The sequence below is a fragment of the Paramormyrops kingsleyae genome, chromosome 1, assembly GCF_048594095.1.
Source record: "Paramormyrops kingsleyae isolate MSU_618 chromosome 1, PKINGS_0.4, whole genome shotgun sequence".
Classification (NCBI taxonomy): Eukaryota; Metazoa; Chordata; class Actinopteri; order Osteoglossiformes; family Mormyridae; genus Paramormyrops; species Paramormyrops kingsleyae.
Window position 1 is genome coordinate 60,749,932 of NC_132797.1, and position 27,308 is coordinate 60,777,239.

General features: G+C 45.0%; 2 protein-coding genes across 13 annotated transcripts in view; one reads left to right on the forward strand and one right to left on the reverse strand.

Annotated features, from left to right (window-relative positions):
* obsl1a (obscurin like cytoskeletal adaptor 1a) lies at positions 1 to 21,058 on the forward strand. Of its 9 annotated transcripts, none has more exons than XM_072717028.1 (26): positions 1 to 299; positions 3,256 to 3,476; positions 4,663 to 6,070; positions 6,478 to 6,747; positions 6,892 to 7,152; positions 7,241 to 7,546; positions 9,232 to 9,498; positions 9,764 to 10,036; positions 10,219 to 10,494; positions 10,575 to 10,853; positions 10,935 to 11,207; positions 11,356 to 11,631; positions 11,913 to 12,188; positions 12,267 to 12,542; positions 12,646 to 12,921; positions 13,003 to 13,272; positions 13,437 to 13,703; positions 13,862 to 14,134; positions 14,405 to 14,671; positions 17,270 to 17,536; positions 17,783 to 17,895; positions 18,136 to 18,289; positions 18,413 to 18,574; positions 18,798 to 18,902; positions 18,983 to 19,249; positions 19,382 to 19,905. In XM_072717028.1, exons 3-26 carry the CDS (start codon positions 4,696 to 4,698, stop codon positions 19,669 to 19,671), a joined length of 7,119 nt encoding a protein of 2,372 aa, XP_072573129.1. In that variant the 5' UTR covers positions 1 to 299; positions 3,256 to 3,476; positions 4,663 to 4,695; the 3' UTR covers positions 19,672 to 19,905. The 9 variants fall into 9 exon arrangements, with proteins under 9 accessions (XP_072573129.1, XP_072573131.1, XP_072573132.1 ...); XM_023809973.2 differs by lacking the exon at positions 3,256 to 3,476 and adding an exon at positions 19,912 to 21,058 and having other exon boundaries at positions 2 to 299; positions 19,382 to 19,651; XM_072717030.1 differs by lacking the exon at positions 3,256 to 3,476 and having other exon boundaries at positions 11,356 to 11,586; positions 11,880 to 12,188.
* The window catches only part of LOC111842892 (carboxy-terminal domain RNA polymerase II polypeptide A small phosphatase 1-like), a 14,147-nt gene continuing 7,448 nt past the window's right edge, over positions 20,610 to 27,308 (reverse strand). For all 4 annotated transcript variants that reach the window (XM_023809983.2, XM_023809981.2, XM_023809982.2 and 1 more), the window contains one exon: positions 20,610 to 27,090. In XM_023809983.2, the coding sequence (XP_023665751.1) occupies positions 26,962 to 27,090 (129 nt within the window). In that variant the 3' untranslated portion in view covers positions 20,610 to 26,961. The remainder of the gene's footprint in view (positions 27,091 to 27,308) is intronic.

Consider the following 27,308-nt stretch of genomic DNA (forward strand, 5'->3'; position numbering starts at 1 on the left):
AGCCACTTGCAGCAGCTGCAGAAGTGTTTAGCGGTGCTGCCTGGAAAATGAGGGTCAAGGAGTGTCGGCAGCAGAGTCTGCAGGGACTGATCGTCACACACAGAGCTGGGGAGGCTCTGCCATAAAGCCGGTTTTCACATGCTGGGGAGATTGAACACTGGGAAAAGAGAAATAGGGTTACAAACCAAACTGCATTTGGTAGGAGAGAATATTTAAGGGAGATTTCAGACGCTGTTTGTGGTACTTCAGGAAGAGAGCCAAAAAGTTGATGGTTGTGGACCTGTGAAGACAGGAAGCAGGTAGGTGATGAGAGGGTTACAGGACATGCAGTAATGGGGTCAGAGGTCGCTCTCATTAAATCTGAGTGATGGGGGTCACTGTCATTAAATGTGAGTGGCAGACGTGAGGCTTAAGCAGTTTGTGTCACATGGTGCTGATCTTCATTAGGAATGGAGGACATGCTTGGGGGAATTCTGGAACATGCCTTGACTTGCTGCTGTAGAAGTATATTCTTTGTTGTATTTAAAATGCATGTATATATGTAGATTAGATCGGAAACGTCCCGGTTCATCTAGCGACTGAGATAAGACGACCTGTTGGAATTCACAAAGGGTGACATCATGCTAGGAAAGTGGGATTCAGTAAAATGATGGGAGTGTGTGATGGTGGAGTGAAGGGGCCTGTGTGGTATGCCCCAGCATGCCTGTACGTGGTGCAGCTAAACAGAGAGTTTGAGTCATGCAGGACTGTGTGTGAGAGCAAGTGGGACAGCGGGATTCCATGGCGAGATCGGGTTCCCCAGATTGTCAACAGCCTTCCGGGGAAACTTCCCCTTCAGAGACATCGCCCACTGCAGTCCAGGCTGGTTTTTTAGGGTGGACTCACACTAGCCGATTTGTACTGTGCCCAAGCATATTTGACAGCCAAAATCCAATTCATTTGACTAGCATGTTAGGCTTAACCATGCCCTGACCCACTTGATGAGGTGGGCCACAGAATTATTAGTCGGATTCAGGCACAGTATGCGTCTAATGTGATCACTAACCGTGCCCAGTTGCAGTACACAGACATGACATCAATGGATCAATGGTGACATGCGCATTTGCCCCCCTAAGGGAACGGATCAGGTAGGCTGTACAGATCGCATAACTTAAAAAAAATTTTTTTTTTGCAAAACTGTGCTGCAAAAAAAAAATGATGCATACAGATTGTGTTAGCAGCAAACATTTCAGAAACTTGCTGCATTATAAGATCCCTTACATAAATCTCTGATTTGAAGCTCGGGAGATCATATTTAACTAGTTGACATTTTAATCTGCTATACAGCATGATGCATGCATTTCTGACATAGGATGTAATTGAGATTCGGCAGTGGTTCTGACATATTGAGTCCATGTTTCAGATTCAGAGGTTAGCGTTAGAGATGACTGGTACTGTAATACCAGTACTAAAGAAATGTAATACCGAACAGCTTTCAAAAATGCAGTACCACGGTACCTTATCAGTACAGACATCCCTTGCAAAATTAGTCTGCGCAAATGTACAGCATGAATAAATAAAAATCACTGCATTGCATACTTGATAAATCTATATGTGTCATCGTGCCCAATGACTCCAAATAAGTCATGAAATAACAACATTAATCATTAATTCCATTCTGCTGTGCGATCCTTCCTAAGTTTTCTTCAGCACAAAAAAGTCACACAGTGATGACGAATGCATGCCTGGGGCAGGATTGTTAAATTAAATGAGAGCACAGGACAGCAAGAGAGTGGGGAGGCGGGGCAGTCATGCTTAGGCACAGTACAAGACAGCTAAAAGTGTGAATAGGAGGTGGCGAGGCCACCAAAAGTGCTGCAGCCTGGGAGCTTAGGTCAGACCCACTGCGTTTTATTTAGCATCAGCTGTGAATGCAGCTCCTATTGGCCAAAATCTTCAGGCTCCTCCCATATCACAATGAGCAGGATCTTGCATCCACCATGGCTTTGGGGTGCGTAGTTTTTGTGCATCTTTCCCTGAAAGTGAACAAGGCTCTGCTTTCAGGGCAGTGATCCTACATCACCCACTCCTGATTTTGGATTACAGGGTTTCATTTCATCTGCCCCCCAGCAGAGAATCCATTTAACACCCAAGAAAACATGCCTATGAACTGTCAATAACCACGTTTACATGCACAGCTTAGTCGAGCTACAGTCATAGCTCGACTACGCCTGTGACGTGCAGCAAGGAGAGAGGAGGCAGACCCCGTAATGTTGTAGTGAACAGGTTTAATGAAAAATCCGGGAATTGTGTAAAGAAGTGCTTCCTCAAATTTGTTTTAAAATGTTCTCCCGCTAATTTCCACTTACGGCCACGAGTTCTAGTATTTAAACTAATATTGAAATAGCCATTTGGCTGAACAGCATCCAGACTTGTTAGAATCTTATAGACCTGGATCATGTACCTCCTTAGTCTCCTTTGCTCGAGGCTAAACAGATTCAGCTCAGCTAACCTCTTCTCATATGACCAGGAATCATTCTCGTAGCCCTCCGTTGCACCTCTTCTAAGGCAGCAATGTCCTTCTTAAGGTATGGTGACCAAATTTGCACACAATTTTCTAGGTGGGGTCTTACCAAGGAATTATATAAATGTAACATCACCTCCCTTGACTTAAACCCCACACACCTAGAGATATAACCCAACATTCTATTGGCCTACGGGGTGAACAAAATTGTCGCTCGGTAAGGCACATTAGAAATAATGGCAACAATACTTCGCATTGAGCCTCTGGGCTCGTCAGCTTAAGAAGTGGAGCGATTAGCCGACAATTGTCTGGAGCTGCTTGGTCCCGCCCGTGTGGGCGTGACAACGCCATTATATGGACTACAGCCCTGTCCCAGTATACATACACGGGAGGAGAATCGAATCATTGAGCGAAGTATATCTAACTCCGCTACAATACATGCCGACATGGTTTCTGTTAGCTTGTTAGTACTGGGCTTTTTCCAGCTGACCTATTTTGTCACAGACGTAAAAAATATAAAATTAATAATAATGGGTGCATGGACAAATTAAGTGACACAAGCTTTAATTGCAGTCTGGTCAGAATAACAGATAGTGTCACGCCCCGCCGGTGAACAGGCAATGGGAGGCGGCAGCCCCGACCAATACCGGGACTCCACGTTCGATATAAACACGAAAACACTGCAGCCCGGTGCGAGGTATTGTAGATGATTAGATTCAAACTGAGCATAAGTTTCCCTGTCTTTCGTTTAGCTCCGTTCCACCCTGCTTGCCCTGCCCGACTCTTCCTACAACCCGTCTCGACCTCCCTCCTGCCCTTCCTCCACTTGCTCTTCCTCTTCGTGAACCCCCCGTGTGCCGTGTCTGTGTCACCGGACGGATATCCTGGCTCTCGACCCATTTGCCTGCGACCCCAACAACGAATCCGGATCCTGACTCCAGCCTTCCCGATCTCCTAGTTTTCGACCCTGGCTGTACGACCACGATTCTGCCCACTCTAAGTTTCTAGTGCTACAGCATTGTGCAATAAAGACTCTGTAGAACGTCCCTCTATTGGTCCTAGCGGGTTTGTGACAGATAGAAACAAGATCAGGATAGCATAACAAGAAGTAAAGTATTTTGTATAATATACTATGACAGCAAGGTATTGATTTTGCTGTAATAAATATTGGGGTATTTATGAAACAAGAAAAAGACAAAATTTTCTCACAACCCCATCTAGGAGTGATTTAACCCGCAAGGATGAAAATGAATATGATTGTTTTGGAGAACATATGCAGTTCTCATGCACAAGCAGCGGAGGTAAACTTTAAACTGATTTTTAATCATATACTAGATAATCTTAAAAATTAATAATTATTAAAATTGCTAGGTTTTTTTCCTATGACAGAGTAAAACTGTTTTAGTAAGACTTAAACTAACTGTGCTATAATATTCATACCAAATTGTAAGTTAGAAAAAGCCTGATCTTAATCTAGCTGACTAGCGATGTAAGAATTGCATGTGTCCAATACTACTACAGCCATTTTTAGAATTCATTACAAAAAAACCCGCCTTACGTTGTAATGTCATTCGGTGCTGGCACCAGTTTTTACACCAATGGAAAACCAACACCTTTAAGTATCATACTTTTGGTACCTTCTTAAAGTACCAAAAGTACAGTACCTGGCGCGGTAGTAAGCACCCTTTTGTTAAGTGGTGAATTGGACAGCTTTACAGCGCTGTACATTTCGTACGTGCTGTATGTCCTCTGCTATGCTCCAAACTTCTTCTTCATACCAGCTTCTTTTGTTACTTCTGGGTCAAAGCCCAGGGGGGAAACTGGAGCATGCGCAGAACACCTAGTCCAGTTTGAGTCCAATTGAATGTATAAATGCAGAAGTAAATTGATTCCTAATCGTATTATCTGGGTGTCTTGATTTCGAGACATTTGCTTGGAGAAATGCACTTTAAAAGTCCAGTTTTAGTCGGACTAACACAATAATTAGATTTTCTTAGTCTGCATGTAAACGTACTGAGTGAGTCAAATATGTGACATTGCCCCTCCTGACACCTAGCAGATAAAGCTGGGAGGTGTGTGGTGTGCCAGATGAGGCCTTCAGCACAGAGCATGTAGTCTGAAACCTGTCCGAACAACCACTTGTGTTTCCATCTCTCCAGGTGAGTGTGTAACAAAGCAGGGAAGCAGCAGCAATGGATGCATTTGTGGGTGCCCCCCGCATCCGGGCCTACCCCCGTCCTGTCACAGTATGTGGTGGTTCTGACGCCATCCTGACATGCTGGATCAGCGGAGATCCTCATCCTGAGGTGGTCTGGGAGCGGAACGGAGAGAGGATCCCCTTGGGAGGGCACTTCTGTCCCACCGAGAATGGTGATGTCTACAGTCTCACAATCTCTGCAGCAACACCAGAGGATGCTGGTCAGTACATCTGCAAGATCAAGAACAGTGTCGGGGAGGCTTACGCAGCTGCTACACTGAGGGTGGAGGGGATAACAGATAACAGGGACACCAGCCTGAAGGGCAGGGGCAAGATGGATGGAATGAGGTCAACCATGGAGGACAATGACATCACCATGAAAGAAGGGGGTAAGACAGAGGGGATGAGGTTAACCATGGAGAACTCGGACTCCACCCTGAACCTGGAGAGTAAGCTGATGCATGAGAGGCTACCTGAAGATAATCTGGCAGTTTTCCAGAAGATGGACGGCAAGGAGCAGGAGAGAAGATTGACTATGAACAATGAGGACACCAAAATAAATGCTGAGGGAAGGCAATCGCCTCTGGCTTTCAATGGCTACATCCCCCTGAAGGTGGAGCATAAGATGGAGCAGAGGAGGCAGCCCACAGAGAGTGAGGCAGGGAGGGTTGCGAATGGCTACGCTCCCCTGAATACGGAGGAGATGGAGTGTGCGCCCCGCGTCCTCATCAGGCCGCTGTCTGCCCGTGTGTGCCTTGGTGATGACGTCATGCTGTCCTGCAAGCTGTGGGGACATCCCCTCCCCGAGGTTACCTGGGAGAAGGACGGCCGGCAGCTAAATGAGATCTTCGACAGTGGACACTACAGCGAGGGAAGCCAGGATGGTGGCTGGTTCCAGCTCTGCATCTTTGGGGTGCGGGGCCCCGATGGGGGGGTGTACACTTGCAGGGCCTGCAACACAGCTGGACAAGTGGTGGCCAGCGCTATGCTTCTGGTGGACAGGCTCAACCTGGAAGAAGATACAATCCAAAATGGCTACAGTCACTGGGAGGGCCGTGGGCGGTACCACATCCCGCTGCTCAGGGACGATCCCTCCCTCAACCCCAGCAAAGTCAAGAAGTTTGCAGTGACAGAGGGCAAGCATGCCAAGTTTCGCTGTTATGTGACAGGGAAGCCCAAACCAGACATCTTATGGAGGAAGGATGGCCAGGCCATCAGATCCGGCCGACGCCACCTGCTGTATGAGGACCGCGAGGGCTACTTCACCCTCAAGGTGCTCTACTGCAAGCAGCAGGACATCGGAACATACGTGTGTGTGGCGTCCAACATGGCTGGACAAACCCTGAGTGCTGTGCACCTGTACGTCAAAGGTACGACAAGCTCGTCTGTGAGCACAGGTTATGGTTAGGCCATGGTGCTTGTGAGAACTGATCCAGTAACATTCTGTAATCATATATCGCTTTGAATGTGGGCAATGGTAATATAGGAGCAGAAAAAGCTGTTCATGATGTTACTGGGAACACAGCCCATGGGAATGAGTGATTAGGGTCAAAGACGTGAGCCTGATGGCCTGAAATTCAAATGAAAACCTGGGAGTTTTGGCAGGGGGTATAGGACCTTGTATTGCATACTTAAGCGCTGAGATAAACATTGAAGACCAGCAGCAGTTCAGCTTTCCAGATGAACTGCACATGCCGGCTGGCAGGATTATTTGAAATGACAGCTATGTCACATGTGCCCCCTTACTTCCTCCACTCCCCCGCCACTGTCCCCTCAGAGCCTCGTGGACACTTTCAGCAGCCACTGAGGGATGTGGATGCTTGTGAGCGTGACCTGGCCGTGTTAGAGTGTGAAGTGGCCGATGACAGCGCCCCGGTCACATGGTACTTGGAGGACCGGCGGCTGCAGGCCAGTGTCAAGTACAGCATGGAGGAGTGGGGCAAGCGAAGGCGACTGACCATCCGTGACGTGGGTGCTGACGACGATGGTGTCTACCTGTGCGAAACAGCAGATGGCAGCAGGAGCATTGCAGAACTGGCCATCAGAGGTGACAGCATGTTTATTTACTCATTTAGGATGGGCTTCCAATAACAAGTGTACTTTGGTGCTCACCTTGCCAGCAGAGTGTATTATGTGCTGGGTGTGTAACCCATCACATTTCTCTGTTTTTGTGGGATGTCTTGGTCCCTAGGCACCATCATCCGCAGACTCCCACGCCGGCTGGAGGTCCTGGAGGGTGAAAATGCAGCCTTCTGTGTGGAGGTGGCTGAGGATGAGATGGACAGCAAATGGCACAAGGATGGACTGCAGCTGTGGGACACCCACCACACCATTATCAAGTCCTTCGGTAAAACCCACATCCTGGTGTTTGTTGACACCATGCTGCAGGACACTGGTATAGTGACATTCACTGTGGGTCGGTCCCGGACTACGGCCAAACTGAGAGTGAAAGGTGACCATCTCTCTCTCTTGCCTGCCTTACTTACTTTCCCACCTGTGTCTCTATTTCATGGGCTGCTCTTTTCATTCCCTGCTCATAGCTGCCAGACATGCCCCACCCAGCTGCCCCTCAGATGCTCAGATCTGCCAGAACTGCGCCAACGTAGCCCTGCTGTCTTGGGTGCTGGTGCAGGATGTAGACAAGAGCTCCCCCTTGGGGTATGTGGTGGAGCGACAGGAAGTAGGTTCCCAGGAGTGGCTGCAGTGCCTGACCACAGATGGTGCCACCTCGGCAGAGGTGCTGGGTGACAACGTGCCCGGTGAAGCCGACTATCGCTTCCGTGTCTGCAGCATGAACAAGTATGGCAGAAGCAGCCATGTGGAATTCCCCGGCTCAGTGCACTTGGGTGAGGAAAAGGCTCCCATGAGGATCCTACTCTGAGGGGGTAAAGGGATGTATATAACATCACACAGTGTGCTGATGACTGTTTGCAGCATATAGTTACAGTATCAGGCTGTGTGTCTTCACAAAGGCCTCGTGGCATTTCAGTGAGCTTCAGGGTGTCCAAAGAGTGACGGGCTACAGTCTTACACCAGTCTTACTCCCACATTGCTTCTGAATTTTGAGTTCTGATGTAACACTGATGTCTCACCATTCCGATTATCAATACTGTCAAGTTCAGTGGATTCTATTTATTATGGTAATACCATGCTTGCAGAATATGGACCCACGTAAGCCGAAACTAAATGCAGTGGAACTGTGATCACGTCTGTCTGGGTGAAATTGATCACTATAAGCGGATGATCATTATAACTTTTATGTAATATTTTTCCTCTCTTTATGTCTCAGGCAGATTTCCATCTAATTGACATTTGTATATTGCATGAAAATAAGGTAATAGAATAGACAGCATGGCTATTTAGTAAATTTTACTGACTCTTTCAAAATACAGTTAAATCTTTTTAAAATGCTTTTCAAATTGCAGTACTGTACAAATGAAATCCCTGAAATGTATAACTCAAATACATTATAATACAGTACTGTATATAAAATATATCTTATTGTGGTTTCGCTGCTGCCTCTCATTGGCTTGTTTTTGGCAGTTTATCATAAACTTTGATGAAACTATATTTTTCATTGAGAGTTTCTTTTTCCCTTAATGTTTTCCGTGCATGCAACAGGTAGAAGCAGACGGGTTACTGCAAGGCAAAGTAGGGCCATCAAAGTAAAGTAAAGTATAATAAAGTAAAAAAAAAAAAAAAAAAAACGTAGTTTAATTTTTCCATATGTCGTCATGTATAAAAACCCTGAAATGAACACTGTAAACTTTATTACTATATTACTTGATTGCTATAAGCAAACTATTTAAACAGTATTTGTACAGGAATGAATCTCAAGCTTTTTGATCCACATAAGTGATCACTCACTATAACTGTGATCACTATAAGCAGTTTCCACTATATTTTGATCCCACAGCCTCAGCAAGGCTCCTCATTCTACCTGCTAGTTTGCATTAGTGGATAAAATCTTGGAAACAGTTCCAATTTTTAGAGATTGCAGACCTTTATTCAACTGTTGCCCCAGTTATTTAATTGTCCATTGCACAATATTTGTAACATTCTTTGATTGTTTCTAAACATTACCACAATATACATGTACAAATTCCATTCATTCATCTTCCAAACCACTTAACCTTCTGGGTTGCAGGGGGTCCATAGCCTATCCTGGAAGATACAGGCACAAGATGGGGAACAGCCCATCACAGGCACACTTACACACCATTCACAATTTAGTAACAACGAGCCACAGCATGCCTTTAGATTGTGGGGGGAAACTGGAGTACCAGGAGAAAACCCCCTGATGACATGGGGAGAACATGCAAACTCCACACACATGTAACCCAGGCGGAGACTCAAAACCTGGTCCCAGACGTGTGAGGCAACAGTGCTAACCCACCGCACCACCATGCCACTATGTGTACAAATTTTTTAAGTGTAATGCAAGGAATGCTAGGTGTTTCCACAATTTGGGCCTCTAGTGTAGGTGCTTGTGGAGATGATGCCCCCTTAACTGTGTTTTTCTGTGTCTCAGTCCCTGTGTTCAGGGTGGTAGGACCACTGCAGGATGTCCTGGTGCGTAGGGGCCAACAGGCCCACTTCATAATTCAACTCTCTGCCTCAGCCACTGGATCATGGTTCTGGAATGGCACCAAGGTTGAAGACAATGGCCAATTCTCCACCCAACAATCTGGCACGTGCCATTCCCTGCTCATTCAAGGGGTGGAGCTCTGTGATGACAGGACAGAAGTCACCTTTGTTGCTACTGGGATCCGAGAATCTGCCTTCCTTCTATTGCAGGGTATGCCCAGCTATATCGTTGCTCCTACACTGTTTGTTTTTACTAGTGTAATATTCTATCCATTTCTCAAACCTCTACTCCAGGTTACCATTGCCAACACTGTCCAAAACATCTCAAACTGGAGAACCTTGAGAAAACAGAATATTGAGATATGGGGGGTGGCAATGCTGAGCTAAATGTCTTAAGAATGCATCTGTACACTCTGTGTGTAGTGCAAGTCATTTAAATCCTACTACAACATGCATGACTGTCCTTATTCACGCAGCTCCAGCAATGTTTACACCTCTCCTGAAGATGGACTCACACAAGCATGTTGAGCTTGGGCAGCCAATCGTACTGTACTGTGAGCTGTCAGACCCCACAGTCCCTGTCCACTGGTCCAAGGATGGGGCAGAGCTGAACACCAAGAACGGTTTTCTTGTCCAATCGGTGGGCAACATGCGAAGGATCATCATTGAGTCGGCTGAGTTCTTGCACTCTGGGGCCTATAGGTGTGATTCCGGTGATGATGTCATCACATTTAACATTGAGGTCGAAGGTGAGCTTAAAGTCATTCCACACAGGGTCTTCCTGGTCTTGGTTTTAATGGGGTGTCATACTGAGCTCCCTAGCATACAGTCAGTACCGTTCCCTGCCCTTTGTCCATTAATGATCAGTAGAAATAGGATCTTTCCCTGACCTCATATGCTGTTTACCATATTTGTGTAACATTAAATGTAGCTCCACTGCCAAGGTTTGTAGAACTTCCCGAAATTGAGAAGAACCCATCTGTCAAAACTGGTGACCAAATCATCCTGCAGTGTGCGGTCACAGACCCCACTGAGCAAGTCTGCTGGTCCAAGAATGGAGTCGAGCTCTTCACACAGACTGGACTCAACATCCAGTCAGAGGGTACTGTGAAACAGCTGACTGTCCAATCAGCAGACCTCTCCCATTCTGGAATTTACAGTTGTAGTTTAGGTGATGACGTCATTACATTCAAGGTCAACGTTCAAGGTGAATTGTTGGTTGGATTTTGAAATAATATGAATAATAGTAACGTGGCCACTGAATGAGTGCTGCTTTCCTATCTCCAGCACCACCTGTAACATTCATGGGCATGCCTGAAGAAGACCATCACAGAAGAATTGTGGAATTGGACCCTCTGATCCTGTCTTGTGAGGTGTCCAGGTCAGACGCAGAGGTAAGCTGGTACAAAGATGGAATGGAAAAGCACCATGGAGACAACAACATCATCATCCAGGCCTGTGGCACCACAAGAAGGCTGATCATCCAGTCAACTCAGTTGTCAGATTCTGGGACTTACACATGTTGCTCAGGAGACGAGAAGGTGCTCTTCACAGTGCACATACGAGGTTTGGAGCATTTCCCTAAAATAAACACAGTGAGTGTGTGTCTTTAAGGTGCTTGCATTCTCATGTTACCTCATTCCACAGAGCCTCCTGTGATGATCGTCCACCCCAAGGAGGACATACACCTAGAGCTGTACCTATCAGAGGAGGTGGTCCTGAGTTGTGAGCTGTCCCACTCCAGCAGTGTCGTGCACTGGTACAAGGACGGCCAGAAGCTGCCAGAGGTAGACCGGGTCAAACTGAAGAGTGAGGGGCCATACAGGACCCTGGTCATTCCCCACAGCACCATTGAGGATTCAGGAGAGTATGTGTGTGACACAGGTGATGACTCTGCGTTCTTCCAACTCAGCATAACAGGTGTGGATCATTCTTCATCACTGCTGTGCTGTCCAGTTACTTTGGGTGCATAGACACTTTTTGAGGCTCTTTCATATCTCTGGGACAAAATCCTACTCCTTCCATAGCTTCTCTGTCTTTCAGCCTCATTGTTTCTTTTATTTCCCAGAACCCCCTGTGTGTATAGTGTCTCCCAACCAATCACATGTGGAGCTCTGCTGGTGGGCTTTAGAGCAGGTGGTTCTGAGCTGCGAGATCTCCAAGGCAGAGGCAGAAGTCCGCTGGTTCCGTGATGGCCTGCAGCTGGAGGACACGGATGGTCTCTTCCTGGAGACCGATGGAGTCCACAGGAGACTCATCATACCAGCAGCAACTACTGAGGATTCAGCTGATTACATATGTGAGACCACTGGAGACTCTGTGACCTTTACTGTCATTGTCACAGGTATCTTCAATATAATCTCTGATAGTCTTTCTGTTTCAAATAACCATAAACAGTAAATCTTGACTGAGACAGAGCTTTTTGTCTGGATATAGCATTTTTTTTCATCACATACACATTTAATATGTTAGAGATTACCTGGAGGTCACAGGTTGAGATTTAAGAGTCAAGACATCTCCATCTAAAGAATAGAAACAGATTTCACTTCAGGTTTTACTCCCTGTAGTATTAATATTAGCTTCCGATTTCAGCATTCCCACGGATTCATTCTTCTGTTACTCTAGAAGCCCCAGTGAAGTTTGTCCATCTCAGAGAGATGCCTCAGCCCACAGAGGCCTTGGCTGGGGAACCGCTGGTGCTCAGGTGTGAAGTATCCAACCCGGAGGCACCAGTGAGCTGGACAAGGGACAGCTGGGAAATCAAAGTGGGAGATGAGGTCGAAATCACAGAGGATGGTGTCTTCCGCCAGATAATCATACTGTCGCCCACTGTGGAGGATTCTGGGAAATATATTTGTCAGACAAAGGATGACAAAATGGAATTCCAAGTCAAAATCACAGGTAAGATCTCACTTGAAGAAATTTCACTATTTTTTCCCTGTTTTTTAAAATAATCATTTAAAATTTTGTTTCTTAAAGAGCCACCAGCAAAAATTCTGAGAAAAGAAGAAATAAAGACTGAACTGAAAACACTGGTGTCTGATGACCTGGTGCTGGAGTGTGAGCTTTCTCGAGCCAGCAGGAATGTCATGTGGTACAAGGATGGTAAGCAGATCATCGAGAACGAACGCTTTTGTTATGAGGAGGAAGGGTCCTTCCGATCCCTCATCATCCTTAGCGCTGAGCTCACGGATGCTGGTGAATATATTTGTGACACTGGAGATGACAGAGTGGTTTTCAATGTCACCATGAAAGGTATGACAAACATACTGCACTCATTTAAATGGTCATGTTGAGTAACTCATAATGATGTACGATAGACGTAATGATGACAACCAGTTGCTGGCTTGCTCTGCAGAGCCCCCAGTGACCATTATAGGTAACTCAATCAGCCAACAGCAGCAGTGCCTCATGGCAGGAGATGACCTCATCCTGGCATGTGAGGTGTCCCGCCCAGATGCCCCAGTACAGTGGTACTGCAATGACAGTGTGCTGAGCTCAAACTCCCGAACCTGTGTGGAGAGTTATGGTACTGTTAGGAGACTCACCATTTTGGGGCTCCAACCTTCAGACTCGGGGAGGTATATGTGCAATGCCATTGATGACAAGATATACACCACTGTCAAGGTGCAAGGTATGACTGATACCTCAGCGCATGCATCAGTGTGAGTCACACCTGCCTTTTTCACTAATCGGGGTCCCTCGTATGTGACAGTGCCACCTGTTCGGTTCCTGAACAAAGATGAGGGTAATGTGCTGATGGGCTATGAAGGCGAGAGCATCATGTTGAAGGCCCAGGTGTCCCGGGACAATGCCACTGTCTGCTGGATGCGGGACTGGACCAACGTGGCTGGGGAGCGTTTCCACCTGAGCAGCGGGGGGAGTGATCGCATCCTCACAATTGACCCCCTACAGAGGTCAGACAGTGGGGAGTACACCTGCGATGCTGACACGGACTGCATGCACTTCAGCCTCCTGGTCAAAGGTGGGCACCGCAAAGACACCAGCACCTCATTTATTAAGTTATGAACCAAACCTGGAAGCATGAGATGATTTGAACAGGACGTTTTTCCCCAAGGTTAATCAGAAACTGGTTCTTTGAAAATTGTTTAGAAAAACAAAGTAGTGAAGTAGTAATGTTTGTCTTAGAGATGAGAATGAAATTTGTGAAAGCCCTGGAGGACACAGTGGCACACCAGAATGGCCTGGTCACCCTGCGGTGTGAGCTTAACAAGTTCAGAGGTGATGTCCTGTGGCTAAAGGATGGTGTGGAAATCATGCCCAGCCGACGGTTCACCATCCGTGTTAATGGCCCGGAGCATACCTTCACCATCCACCGGCTAATACCAGCAGATGCCGGAGAGTATGCCTGCGAGTCCAAGGATGACAGGACCTGTGGAAGACTCGTGGTGAAAAGTAAGAGGTCCTCCAGTATAACGGGAACACGTCCTATGGTTGTTCTGGTATTTAACAAGTTTTATGTAATTACTCGTAAAAAGGGGGTCCAAAATACACAGGTGACTACTGGTTTTGCTCTTACCATGACTGTCATTACCTGTCCCCTCCCCTCCCAGTGCCTCGTGTGGTTGAGTTCCTTGTTGAACTCCACAGCACCACAGTGATAGAGGGTGAGGACGCCACCTTCAGGTGTGTGGTCTCCCCAGAGGACGTGCAGCTGCTGTGGTACCGGGACGGTGAGATGATCACCAACACCGATGGCAGGGTCAGTGTGTCCAGAAACGGGCTGTGTCACATGCTGCACATCCACGGCTGCCAGCTGACTGATGGTGGGAGGATTGCGGTGGATGCCGAGGGTGTTGTGTCAAAGGCCAGTCTTCAGGTGCAGGGTAAGCTGACTTCCAGCACCAGACACTATCACCTCCACCTGAGATACACTGGATTCACCTGCGTGGCATCCAGTAGCATCAGCCAGCAGAACACAGGAATGCTTATCTTGGTGCCCCCGAGAACCCCCACAGGAGTGCACTTACCTTGTGCTGACTGGTTTGTCCCACAGGTTCCCAGAGATTAACAGTAAACTGAAAAGCCAAAGAAAAAACAGGCAAGAATAAAGAATAGTGAAAACACATCAACTGACACATGCTGTTGGCTTTCAGAGGCACAGGTACTCTTCACCAAGAAGATGGCATCGGTGGTCTCCGAGGAGTATGGAGAAGCTACACTAGAAGTGGAGGTCAACCTGGAGGCAGCAGAGGTGCAGTGGATGCGACAGGGACTGGTCATTCAGCCAGGGCCCAAGTACACACTGAACAGTGAGGGGTACCATCGCTCCCTCACTGTCCACAGCCTGGGCATTTCAGATCGAGGCACCTACTGCTGCGAGACGCTACACGACCGCACACAGGGAAAGCTGAACGTGGAGTGTAAGTGTGCACCTTTATTATTACAGACCTCCGTCTAACTGTTTATGGCTGAAACCTCACTCAGCTTCCTTGAGCTCTGAGATAGCAGGCATTAAACCTGAGCTAGCTGGCACTAGCTTTCAACAAGCACTTATTAATCCTATGCTAACTACCATTAGCTCTGAAATAGCTGCCATTAGAACTGAGTTAGTTGCTATTAGGTTTCAGCTAGTTGCCTGTAGACCTGAGCTAACTGCCAATAGATCAGACCTGGTTGCCATTAGACCTGAGGTAGTTGTCATTAGCCCTGAGACAGTTGCTATTAGTCCTGAGCTAGCTTCCATTAGTACTGAGATAACTTTCTTTAGCCCAGAGATAACCGCTATTAGTCCTGAGATTGCTGCTGTTAGAACCGAGTTAGCTGCCATTAGTTCTGAGACAGCTGCCATTAGAACTGAGCTACCTATCCTTAGACCTGACCTAGGTGCTATTAGTCCTCAGATAGCTGCCATTAGCTCTGATATAGTTGCTGTTAGCCCTGAGCTAGCTGCTGTTAGTCCAGAGATAGCTGCCTTTATATCCAAGATACCTACTGTTAGCCTTGAGAAAGCTGCCATTAACCATAAACTAGCTGCCTTTAGGATTGAGCTACCTACCATTAGGTTTGAGCTAAGTTACTTTAGACCTGAGCTAGCTACCGTTAGACCACATCTACCTGCCATTATACCTGAGGCAGGTGTTGTTAGTCCTGAGATAGCTACCTTTATATCCGAGCTAGCCGCCATTAGACCTGACCTGGCTGCCATTAGTCCCAAGATAGCTGCCGTTAGCCCTGACCTAGCTGCTTTTAGTCCTGAGGTAGCAGTCATTAGTCCTGAGCTAGCTTCCATTAGTCCTGAGATAGCTGCCTTTGGGCCAGAAATAGTTGCTCTTAGTCCTGAGATTGCTGCTGTTAGAACTGAACTAGCTATCCTTCAACCTGACCTAGCTGCCATTAGTCCTGAGATAGCTGGCATTACCTTGAGATAGTTGCTGTTACTCTTAAGATGCCTTTGAATCTGAGCTGCTGTTAGCCCTGAGAATGCTGTCATTTACCATAAACTAGCTGCTGTTAGGACTGAGGTGGCTGGCATTAGGCTTGAGCTAGTTGCCATTAGACCAGACCTAGCTGCCATTAAGCCTGAGCTAGCTGCTTTTAGTCCTGAGCTAGCTGCCGTTAGAACTGAGCTAGCTACTATTAGAACCGAGTAGGGTGACCTCTCATTCCGTTTGAGTCCAGTAGACCTGCTTTTGGACACAGGTGTCCTTATTCTTATAGTCATGCAAAAAGACAAAAGTTTTGGGCCACCTGGTCATTATGCCTTCAGGAATTTTATGATATCCAATTCTAAATCCATAGGCATCAATATTTAACAGTTGCCATTCTTTTGAAAAACAACCCCATGTCATTATCCCTCCTTCAGACATTACAGTTGGCACAATGCAGTCAGGCAGGTACCGTTCTCCTAGCATCAAACCTAGACTCCCAGACAGAGAAGCTTGCATTATCACTCCACAGAGCACTTTTCCACTTCTCCAATCCAGTGGCGGTGTGTGCTTTTCACCACTCCATCCCATGCTTGGAATTACGCTTAGCGTTCGGCCATGGAAGCCTATTCCAAGACACTCCCGGACACATTTTTGTGCTGGGATTAATGCAGTTATTGAGTCAACAGAGCACTGACAATATTTGTGCATTATGCGCTTCAGCACTCAACAACTCCACCCTGTTACATTACATGGTCTGCCACATTGTGGCTGAGTTTCTTCTGTTCCTACATGCTTCCATATTGCAATAATACCACATACAGTTGACCGTGGAATATCTAGCAGGGAATAAATTTCACAAACTTACTTATCACGAAGATGACGTCCTATGAGAGTACCATGCTTAAATTCACTGAGCTCTTCAGAACGACCCATTCTTTCACAAATGTTTGTAAACCTGACTGCATGGCTAGATGCTTGATTTTATATACCTATGGCAATGGGTCTGAATGAAACACATGAATTTAATGATTAAGAGATACAGTATGTTCCAACACTTTTGTCCATATAGTGTAGCTGTTAGCCTTGAGATAGCTGTTTTTAGCCATGAGATAGCTGCTGTTAGACCTAAGCTAGCTGCCATTAGTCCTGAGATAGCTGGTTTTAGCCCTGAGATAGATGTCATTAACCCTGAAATAGCAGCCAGGCAAAAGGTCTTGACTCTGGGGTGGAGAAATGGCTTCGGTTTGTCTCTGCTTCACTCTGTTAATTGTTTTCAATACTTTCAACGCAACAAAAATTTTAGCACTGTCTCTGAAAGTGTCTGATGGCATCAGTAAAAGTTGTAAATGGAACCCGTTCAACACTTGTCTGCATGAGCACAGATCTGAGAATGTGAGCCTGGCCAGAGGGGGGCACCACATTGCTAAAGTCTGACTCAGACAAGCAACTCTGTATCCCCTCCCAGAGTCTTAGCATGTTGCATGTTTATAATAGCTACACATACAGAATGTTTATAATATGATCGTAATTGTTATTATTACTATTAAAGTCAATCGTGTATAATATTGGGATTTTCTCTGCTGCTCACAGCAAGGAAGATCATCATATGCAGGGGACTGACTGACATGGAAGTACTTGAATGGGAAACAGCCACCTTCGAAGTGGAGCTGTCTCATAGCAATGTGGAGGGCGTGTGGCAGAAGGACGGGCTCCGCCTTAAACCCAGCAACCAACTGCGAATCACGTCCAAGGAGAAGGTTCACAGCCTCACCCTCTCCAGTCTCACTCTGGAGGACACCGGCACCGTTGTTTTCTCGGCTGAGGGTGTGAGGTCATTGGCCAGGCTCACTGTTAAAGGTGAGGTAGCAGCTTACAAGTAAATGAGAGGTTCAAAATAACACGATCAGAATTAAACAAATGCAGCTGATATCTGATGTAATCAGGTCTGGCAGGGGTATTGTGTTTGCTGTTCCAGAAGAATTTCTAGTAGATAGCAGGCAAGGGGTGGATACAAACTCACTTAAGAGGATTATAATCATCAAATGTTCAGCAGATTCAGCAGACCTTCTTGGCTGAACCCTTTTCACTCTCAACCATCTCCAGAACCTCCGGTGACATTCCAGAAGGAACCACAGGACCTCTGCCTGCCAGAGGGTTCATTAGCCTCCATTGAGTGTGAGTTGTCCAGGCAGAATGCCAGCGTGAGGTGGCTGAAGGTGAGAGAGTATCCTCCAGCTAGGTGATGCCTTACCCTCCAAGAAAGAAGTTTATACTTTCCAGAAGCATGATACATCAATTCAAAGTTAACCCCATGGCTAGATATAACACACTTAAAATCATAGACTATATATACTGATAGTATAATTCTGACAAAGGGCAGCCAACTCAGACGCAAACTCACTGGCAAAGAGCAAACAGGAGATAACGGCCCCAAACCGGTTCCTCCCCACCTGCAGGACAGTGTTGAGCTGAAACCAGACAAGAACCATCGCGTCTACTCTATGGGGCGTAAGCGCCTCCTGCAGATCCTGGAGTGTGATGTGTGTGATTCTGGGACCTATGAGTGTGATGCTGGAGATGCCAGGGCGTCCTGCTCTGTGGACATCTATGGTACCATCTATCGCCACTCTTCCTAGCACCTCCTCTGGCCTTTTGTAGTGAACTGTCCTTCATTGGGGGGAGGGCACCTTCTGGTGGTCTGTTAAGGCCCATTTGTGGTCCCTACTTCCTCAGAGAGGGAGGTGGAGGTGCTGCAGGACCTGGTGGACCTGGAGATCCAGGAGGACCAGAATGCTGTGTTTGTGTGTGAGGTTTCACGTGCCGATGTCCCCGGGGAGTGGTTCAGGAATGAGGATAAGATAAGACCCACCAGCATGATCAAGATTCGACAAGAAGGTCAGAACCTATCCACTGAAGCACCTCCCCCATTATCTGCTCCTTGTTTTTATTGAAATGCTTAGCTCTGGCCTCTAGGTGGCAGTCATTGGTGAACTAGAATTATATTAAGGACATGGATGCAGATTTTGGAAGTGGACCCTAGGTGGCATTAAAGGCATTACTGAATGATACTTACAGCTGTAGTCTAGATCTCGGGTGCTTTTTGTGCTGCACTGTTTAGGGGCCAAACATTTTCTTCTGATGTGCAACGTGACGTCAGAGGACTCTGGAGAGATCCGATTTGCCGCTGGGGGGGCAGAGTCCATAGCGTACCTGGAGGTGAACGGTACAGTGTAACCTTTTCTATACAAATGCCCACCTGTGATCAAACAAGTTGCCTTGACCTGGACGCACCACCTCCCCCAGAGCTCCCGGTTACCATTGTGAAGCCACTTCGGGACCGGACAGCGCTGGAGAGGCACAGGGTGATCCTGGAGTGCACTGTGTCATCCCCACGGGCCACTGTGCACTGGTTCCGGGGGGCCAACGAGATTGTACCATCGGAGCGTTTCAAGATCCACAGTGAAGGCTGCTACCACAAGCTGGTGATACAGCCACTGGTCCAGGAGGACGAGGGGACCTACAGTGTGCAAGTGGAGGAGCACACCTCGTCTGCCCAGCTGTTGGTGGAGGGTGAGGGGCCGGGGGACAAGTGCCGAATCCAGGAGAACACCACAAAGGAGCTGGTTACACATGGCCTCAGACATGGCCAAATAACACATGGGTGTGTAGCTGGTGGAAAATAAACACTCTCTCTCCAACCAGCCCAGGTGCTGCTGATTCTGCGGGAGCTGGAAGACGTGGAGGTGACAGCCCCAAACGAGGCCCGTTTTGAGTGTGAGGTGTCGGTACCGGCCGCCCGCCCCCCCCTGTGGAGCCTAAATGAGGAAACCCTGCAGCCAGGCCCCCAGGTGCTCCTGGAGAGCCTCGGCACTGTGTATCGCCTCACCCTGAGGAACACGTCCCCTGACAGGCAGGGCCTCGTCAAGTTCACTGTAGGAAAAGCCAGGAGCTGCGCCAAGCTCTCTGTCATTGGTGAGAACAGCTGGGAGTGAGCAGCACCCTGTAACAGCCATCCTGCATGGACTGTCCATGCTACAAACGGACCCATGGCTCTGAAACCAGAACCAGGGGTGAAGTACCCAGGAATCATTAAGAATGCAGTGATTAACAATCTAAAAAAAATTACCTACAGTTAATTTAAAGCAAACTTTAATTATATCAATTTCCATGTCCATGACTAGGTTAATGTCACATGATAGAGTGGTAAAATCTCTGGCCTTCACTTTGTACAGGTGATTAGCCCACCCGGATGGCCCATCACTGGAAGGGGTATCGGACCCATGTGACCACCGGTGCCAAGGCGGCAGCTGGTCTGCTCCAAACACAGCCCAGCTGCTCAGCTAAACAGCCAGCCCTAGCTTAGCTCAATGAGAAGAATCAGTACAGAACTAGTACAGAACCATGCAGGACTGTGACACCATGGATCCGGGGGGGTCAGGAACAGACTAAGTTATTAATTTAATTTAAGAAAGAATGTGCATAGGGCATATAGCAATAAAATCATTTTATAAGAATTTAATTGGAACACCCAAATTATCCTGTAACAAGACCTGAATTTTGCAAGGTCCAGATTCAATGGGAGAAAAATGTCAATACTGTTCGTGTTCTCCCCACATAAGCAAAAAAAGTGAGGAAGGTGACTTTCCTTTTTTTTTAATGGACACAGGTTTAACTCATACACTTTTTAAAAATAACCAGCTACTAAAGCTGTAGATCTGAATTTGGCCCGTGTTCCAATTTTTGTTTTTATATTGCAGAATTTTTGTGTTCATCTGTTTTTCTGTTTGCGGTTTCCCTCTGTAAACATCTTGAAGTTTTTCTGCATTCCTCAGAGAAGGAAAATACCCCTATAATTAAATACGACAGATGACATTTGCTTTGTGGGTCCACACCTGCGAATGACGGTCAGGAATGATGAGACAAGCCACACTCACAGAAATATTTATATTTGGAATAATTTATATTTCGTTTTTCCACACAAAATGCAATAATTATATATTGCATATATAATTCTTCACAGCTGGATTACAATCACTGTTAATTATACTGTGTTCCCAAATCATTCAGAAACTCCTGTATATTAATGCCAATTTTAGTTTCTTTGAATTCCGTGTGCAAGGACCACAAATACTTGCATGTTTTGGTATTAAAGTACAAGACACAGTGCAGGAAAGTTAAGAAGATACACTCTACAGATACATTCTCTACAGGGAGAGAGGGAATAAAATCTGCTTCTTCCATTGTGTTAAAAGCTACAATCACAAGGTACAGAAATAAATGACAACTGACCTCAAAGTTAATTGCAGGTTGGCAGTTTTTCCCGGCTGACAGGGAGTTGCACGACTTACAGACCTTAAAATAAAATTCAAATTAAATTCCTGCTGAACTCTTGACCTTGTACTTACCAACACAGTTACAGTGACTAGTTATTTCTAAATGTGTTTTGTTTTTTACTCTTGTTTACTGCAAATCACCCTTTATGGATTAATTACAGACAAAAGAGTATCTCGTACAGTCCTGTGGCTGTACAGCAGTTTCCATTGACAGCAGGAGATGCTGGTTTCATTTAACAGACTAAAACCATTTTCCCTTTAAAAAAATCCTTATGAACCACCAGCTCAAAATTATAATATAAACAGGAAATGGTCTTTATAATATTTTTTGCAATTACATGAAATATGGTGAAGTATTTGGAGATCAAAGTGCACATCTTGTCCTAGCTGTTTAAATGCAAACATGACAAAGTAAGGTGGCGATTAACCCTGAAATCCAGGGAATGTCCCAAAATACTATAATGCCCCTGTATAGAGTCACATAACACTGGCATTACCCTCAGTACAACACAAGCTTGACCCTAGCGGAAAACACTTTGAAATTAAAATGTTGAATTTGTACGGTGGTCAAATGTGACCCCATGTTTTAACTGAATACAAGCTCTCAAAAAGAAATACTATTATCCAGGTAAGTACTACTGTTACCTTAATCATAACAGAACAGAATTGCAAATGCCTAGAATTTTGCTCATATAATATGCAGAACAATTAACATGCGTTTTTCCTAAAAAAAAAAAAAAAAAAAAACCCAGTGTGCAGTTTAATGTTGGAGATAGTACTAGAGGGACTGAGCACAGTTGGTTACACCAAGCAGGACCATTTTACGACAGAAGAGAAAGTCCTCAGAGCATAACATACAGAGAAATATGGTGTGCACTTCACCAACATTGTAATGCAGTATAAAAATGTATACATACATCCACTTTAACAGATACAAGAAACTGACTTGCTTTTGTCCTGAAATGTATAAAAAATAAATTCCCACCATACAGACTGGTACCAATGTATCTGTAAATACACACAGGGGCGGATCTAGAAGGGTGGCATGGGGTGGCAAGTGCCACCCTAAAATAAGCCCTTGCCACCCCAAGTGCCACCCTATTTTTGCATATGGCAATGTTGTTTATTAAAATACGATAGCATTAATGCTTCGATCAAGCAAGCTTCAATTTGTACTGAGCATGAAGTTTAAAACTAACTGAATTGATTCAATCCCCCCTTGCCTCCTAAAAAAATGGTTCAGTCCAGAGCTCCTCCAACGTGTTGTCAATAGCTACCAACGCTATGCTCTGATTGGTGCAAGGGGACATTTCGAATGAACACCGCGCGCAGTATTCACGTTTCAACTCAGACTGTTGATTTGTATTCTCTGGGAATATCATAAAGGTAAGTGTTATTAGCCCAATAAATCATGAAAAACAAGGTTTATATTTCTGTACATTCACTGATAGTTTTCCGGTACTTAATGTTTATTATTTAATGTTGTTTTGTGCTATTGCATACCGTGAAAGCTGCGGTTATCATGAAAAAAGTGCGCAAATCGTAAGATAAACTTTAATTTGGGTAATCAAGTGCATTTTAGTTTTAATATTAACGGTGAAGGCCATTACATCGAACGCGTTGCGTAAAAACGGCAGTAAGTCTCAGTGCGATCATCATCAACTTGAAAAGTTGATATATAACTTATATATGCACATCGAACGCTTTGCGCTTTTGCGGATAATTTATTCTCATAAAACTGTCTAAAAAATGAAGTTGATATGAAGCCTTGACGAGCTGGTGCTAATCTTCGTAAACGAGAAAAGTGGGAAATGAAGATTGTGGTTCATCCGTTTCTCAGAGAAGACAACAGCAGGGATGATATTATCGTTTGATCCTGGTGTTGAAGCTGTATCACGGCTTCCTAATGCACTGTTGCCAAATGCATTGATCTGATTGGTCTTATTTGTGTATTCGGATCGGAAACGTGTGAAAAATCGGTTTGAATTATATGCGCAAATTCGTCCAGTGAAATAACACGGTCGGGGCGGAACACCTGCGTTAGCAGGCGAGTCTGAAAAAATCATTTTAATGCATTAAATATTCGCACTGATTTTGTGAAAAGGGCCTTCGTATTAAATCTTCATTTGCATAATTTCAGACACTACTGAGAGGTATGAAGAGAAAGGGTGACATCACTAGTTTCTTTCACACAAAGAGGAGAGATCAGAGAGACACAGGGCTAGATGCTGGGCCAGGGCAAGGAGCTGAGCCAGGGCAAGGAGCTGAGCCAGGGCAAGGAGCTGAGCCAGGGCAAGGAGCTGAGCCAGGGCAAGGAGCTGAATCAGGGCAAGAAGCTGAACCAGGGCAAGCAGCAGCAGAGGAAGAAGAAATATGTTCCAAAGCAGAGAAGGTGATAGGGTCAGACAGCAGAGGGAAGGAGAGACAGCCTGAGTTCTCTGTGTTTAGTCAAAGCGATCCCCATGGTAAGATGTCTATCTGAATTTGCATAAATGTAGAAAAATATAATATATAACTAACATGTAAAACTAAATTACAGTAATGGTTTAATCATATTAAATATGCATTAGCACTATGTTGCAATACAAATCTAATTAATTAATTTGTGCATATCAGATTATTTGAGCAAATAGGTTTTTCAAAACACAGTTGAAGCTCATGCAATATTTTGTGTTTTGCATGTGATTTTTAGACATATCCAAAGCTAGAAGTGACAACCCAACACAGCCACATCTGAGTTTTCCTAAGACATATCAAGGGTGCAGCAGGAGGAGCTTCCGCCCAGAATGGTACAAAATACACCCTTGGTTGGAATATTCCCAGAGTAGAGACTCTTGTTACTGCTTTGCTTGCCGGCATTTCTCTCTTCCTGATGCTCCCAAAAGTGTGTTTACTTCAGTTGTTGGATATCGTAATTGGAAGAAAGCAATGTTTAAAGACAGTGGGTTCTGTTGTCATGCAAAGTCTCAGAGTCATAAAACAGCAATGATTGCTTGGGCAGAGTATAACAAAATGAGTGAAAAAAATGAAAGTCTGATGACGGCAATGGATGACCATCGCCAGAAACAAGTGCTTGAAAACCAGACTTACATTAAGACTATAGCAGAAATTCTAATCTTGACTGCTACAGAAAATATAGCTCAACGTGGACACAGGGAGTCTGCTGACTCAAATAAAAGAGGCATTTTCCTAGAAATGTTGAACATGGTAGGCAATCATGATCCTGTGGTTAAAAGGAGACTGGAACAACAAGCCAAAAATGCTTTGTACACCAGTAAAACCATCCAGAATGAAATTATTTCATGTTTGGCTGAAATGGTTGCTGAGGAGATCGTGCGAGAAGTTAAAGACAGTGCACAATTTTCAGTCATTGTAGATGAGACTAAAGATGTCAGTAAATCAGAGCAAATTTCTTTTGTAGTTAGATACTACTATAATGGTGCAATACACGAGAGTTTTTTAGGGTTTCAAGAGGCAGACAGACTGGATGCTGCTGGGCTGACCAGCAAGATTATTGGCTGTTTAGAAAAACATGGGCTGGACTACAGACAGAACCTTGTTGGCCAAGGGTATGATGGAGCATCTGTGATGAGTGGGTCACATTCTGGTGTACAAGCTAGGATAAAGGAGGTGGCAAAATATGCTTTCTACATTCACTGTAGTGCCCACTGCTTAAACCTTGTCATAGTAGATGCAGTCCAAAGTGTGCCTGATGCAGGAAATTTCTTTTCTTTGCTAGAACGATTATACACATTCATATCTGGATCTTACGTCCATCAGAAATGGCTGACAGTGCAGCAGGAAATGTTTCATGGGGTACCAAGAGAACTGCAGTGCCTTAGTGATACACGTTGGTCTTCTAGACATATAGCATGTCGCAATATAATGGACAGGTTGCCTGCAATTTTGCGTGTACTAGAAGAGATCTCATCAGAGAACAATGCACAGAGAGCTGTAGAAGCAAAGGGCATTCTGGTTCAAATGGATCTGAATTTTGTTGGATGCCTTGCACTCTTCAGAAAAGTATTGAGTGATTCTAATATGTTATCAGAAATGCTTCAGTCCAAAACTGTTGATCTGTCTAAGGCTATAAACCTAGTTGAATCGCTTAAGGAGACAATGGTTTATTACCGAACTGAATCCTTTTTTGATGACCTGTGGACTAATATTGTAGAAACATGTGAAAAAAGTGGCATTTCAACCCAACACATCCCAAAACGATCAATACAGAAAGCAAGAAAACTTTATGATTCTCTTGTTACTTCTACCCTTGGACAGCATGCAGACCCAGACAGCAAAGAAATGTTCAGAATCCAAGTATTCTACCCAGTTATAGATTGTATGATGGGAGAAATGGAAAGACGCTTTTCTAGGCTGAACTGTAATATAATGAAAGGTGTTCAGGCATTAAATCCATCAAGTGGCACATTTCTGAGAGAGGAGGATGTACTACTTCTTGCCCGTGCTTATGACTCCAATACTGATGATCTGAAGCATGAAGTACCTCAGATTAGGCGAGTCTTAGAAAGACTTGCAAAGAGTGATGAAACAATTCCTACCACTCTCCTACAATTTGTGAGTTTCTTGGAGTCGTATAATGATGTGTTTTTTGAACTGTTCCGGCTGTGCAAAATAGCTGTAGTGTTGCCTGTCAGCAGTGCATCTTGTGAAAGGACCTTTTCTGCTTTGAGGATAATTAAAAACTATTTACGATCAACTATGACAGAGGAAAGACTGTCCAATCTGTCTATACTCAGTATTGAGTCCAAACGCACAAAAGCATTGGATTTGGATAAGTTTGTCAGACGGTTTGCTCATCAACATGGAAATCGCCGCATTCAGCTGTTGTAGACACAATATTCTTCAACGTGGCCTAATGTAATGAAAAATAAACTTTAAGTAGTTGACTAGTGAATCTTGATGGTGAAAAATGTTTTTTTTTTCATATTATTTTGTTCAGTGTTTTTTGTAAAGTGCAGATCTTTGACACTTTGCTGTAAATGTAAGGATATAATACACTTTTGAATGTATTTCCAACATAAAAAGAGTGTGAAACTTAATTAAAAATACAAGTTAAACTTAATCCACCTTGTATTGTGTAGGTATCTGGATTTTGTACTTATTGGGATATATGCTTATTTGTTGTATAGGCTATACAGTACATAAAATCCAAAATATTTTTAATGTAACTGAAATATTTAATTATTTCGGGTAATGCCAAAAAGAATGTTAGACTACGTTATTTTAAACAAAAAATGATGTATTTTGACTATATATGGCATGTATTAGAAAATGTAGCACCTGCAAATGTGTAAAGAAATGGCTTCGATTTTGCCACCCTATCTGATCTCCATGCCACCCTCATGCCACCCCAAAAATTTTTCTCTAGATCCGCCCCTGAATACACAGTACAAGACAGAGCCCAAGATAGAAATGCAAGGCCAATGAGTTGAAGGTTAATCCAGTCTATCAAAGGCTGGAGCTGAAGCAAATGGGACCTTCCTGTGCTCCCTCTTCAAAGGGGGAAAAAGGTGTTTTTCTTTCTTAAAAATACATACAAAATCAAAAGCAAGAAGTATAATAAAGACTCAGGTGATTTCCAATCATGCTGTCCAAGTGAGATTATTGCATCAGAACACAAAGGGCTCAGAATGTGCCTGTGTTCAGTCACACGCATCTCATCATGAAACAGCTAACATTTTAGCTGAATCTGCAGAACAGTGATGCAGGAATGAACAGAGTTGAGGCCAAAAGCATCAAGCTGGAGAAACTTCCTCTCTGCATCATTCTGCATGGAATCGTTAAGGATTCATGGTTCCGCTTGTAGGTACTTCACAGCTCTGAGACTCCTTTGAAGAGCAGGTTGCCACCAGCCTGTAATTCCTGTAAATGGAATTCTGGGAAGGTGCTGATCAAGAGGGTGGGGGACCCTCCCCTTCCCAAACTGTGCTAGCTTGTCTTCTTCTGCTGCTTGAGTACAGCATACACATCTTCAACCTTACTGAGTCTTTCAAAGAATGGGATCAGGTCAAGAAGCTCTGTGTCGGACATGTCGTCAAACCAGGAAGCAACGGGGACCTGATGGACAAGGTGTATGTGTACAGGTATGTGGGGGGGAGGGGGGTGTGGGGGGGGGAGAAACACCAACACAAAACATTAGCCATGGATGAAGATGAGATGAGACCAACCAGGAGAAGTGTAGAAAGACAAAGACCAGCAACAAAAAAACTTTAGGGAAAGGGTACTAGTGATGCTGATGAATGGCAGTGTGAGGGACACAGAAGCAGTAGCGGCAA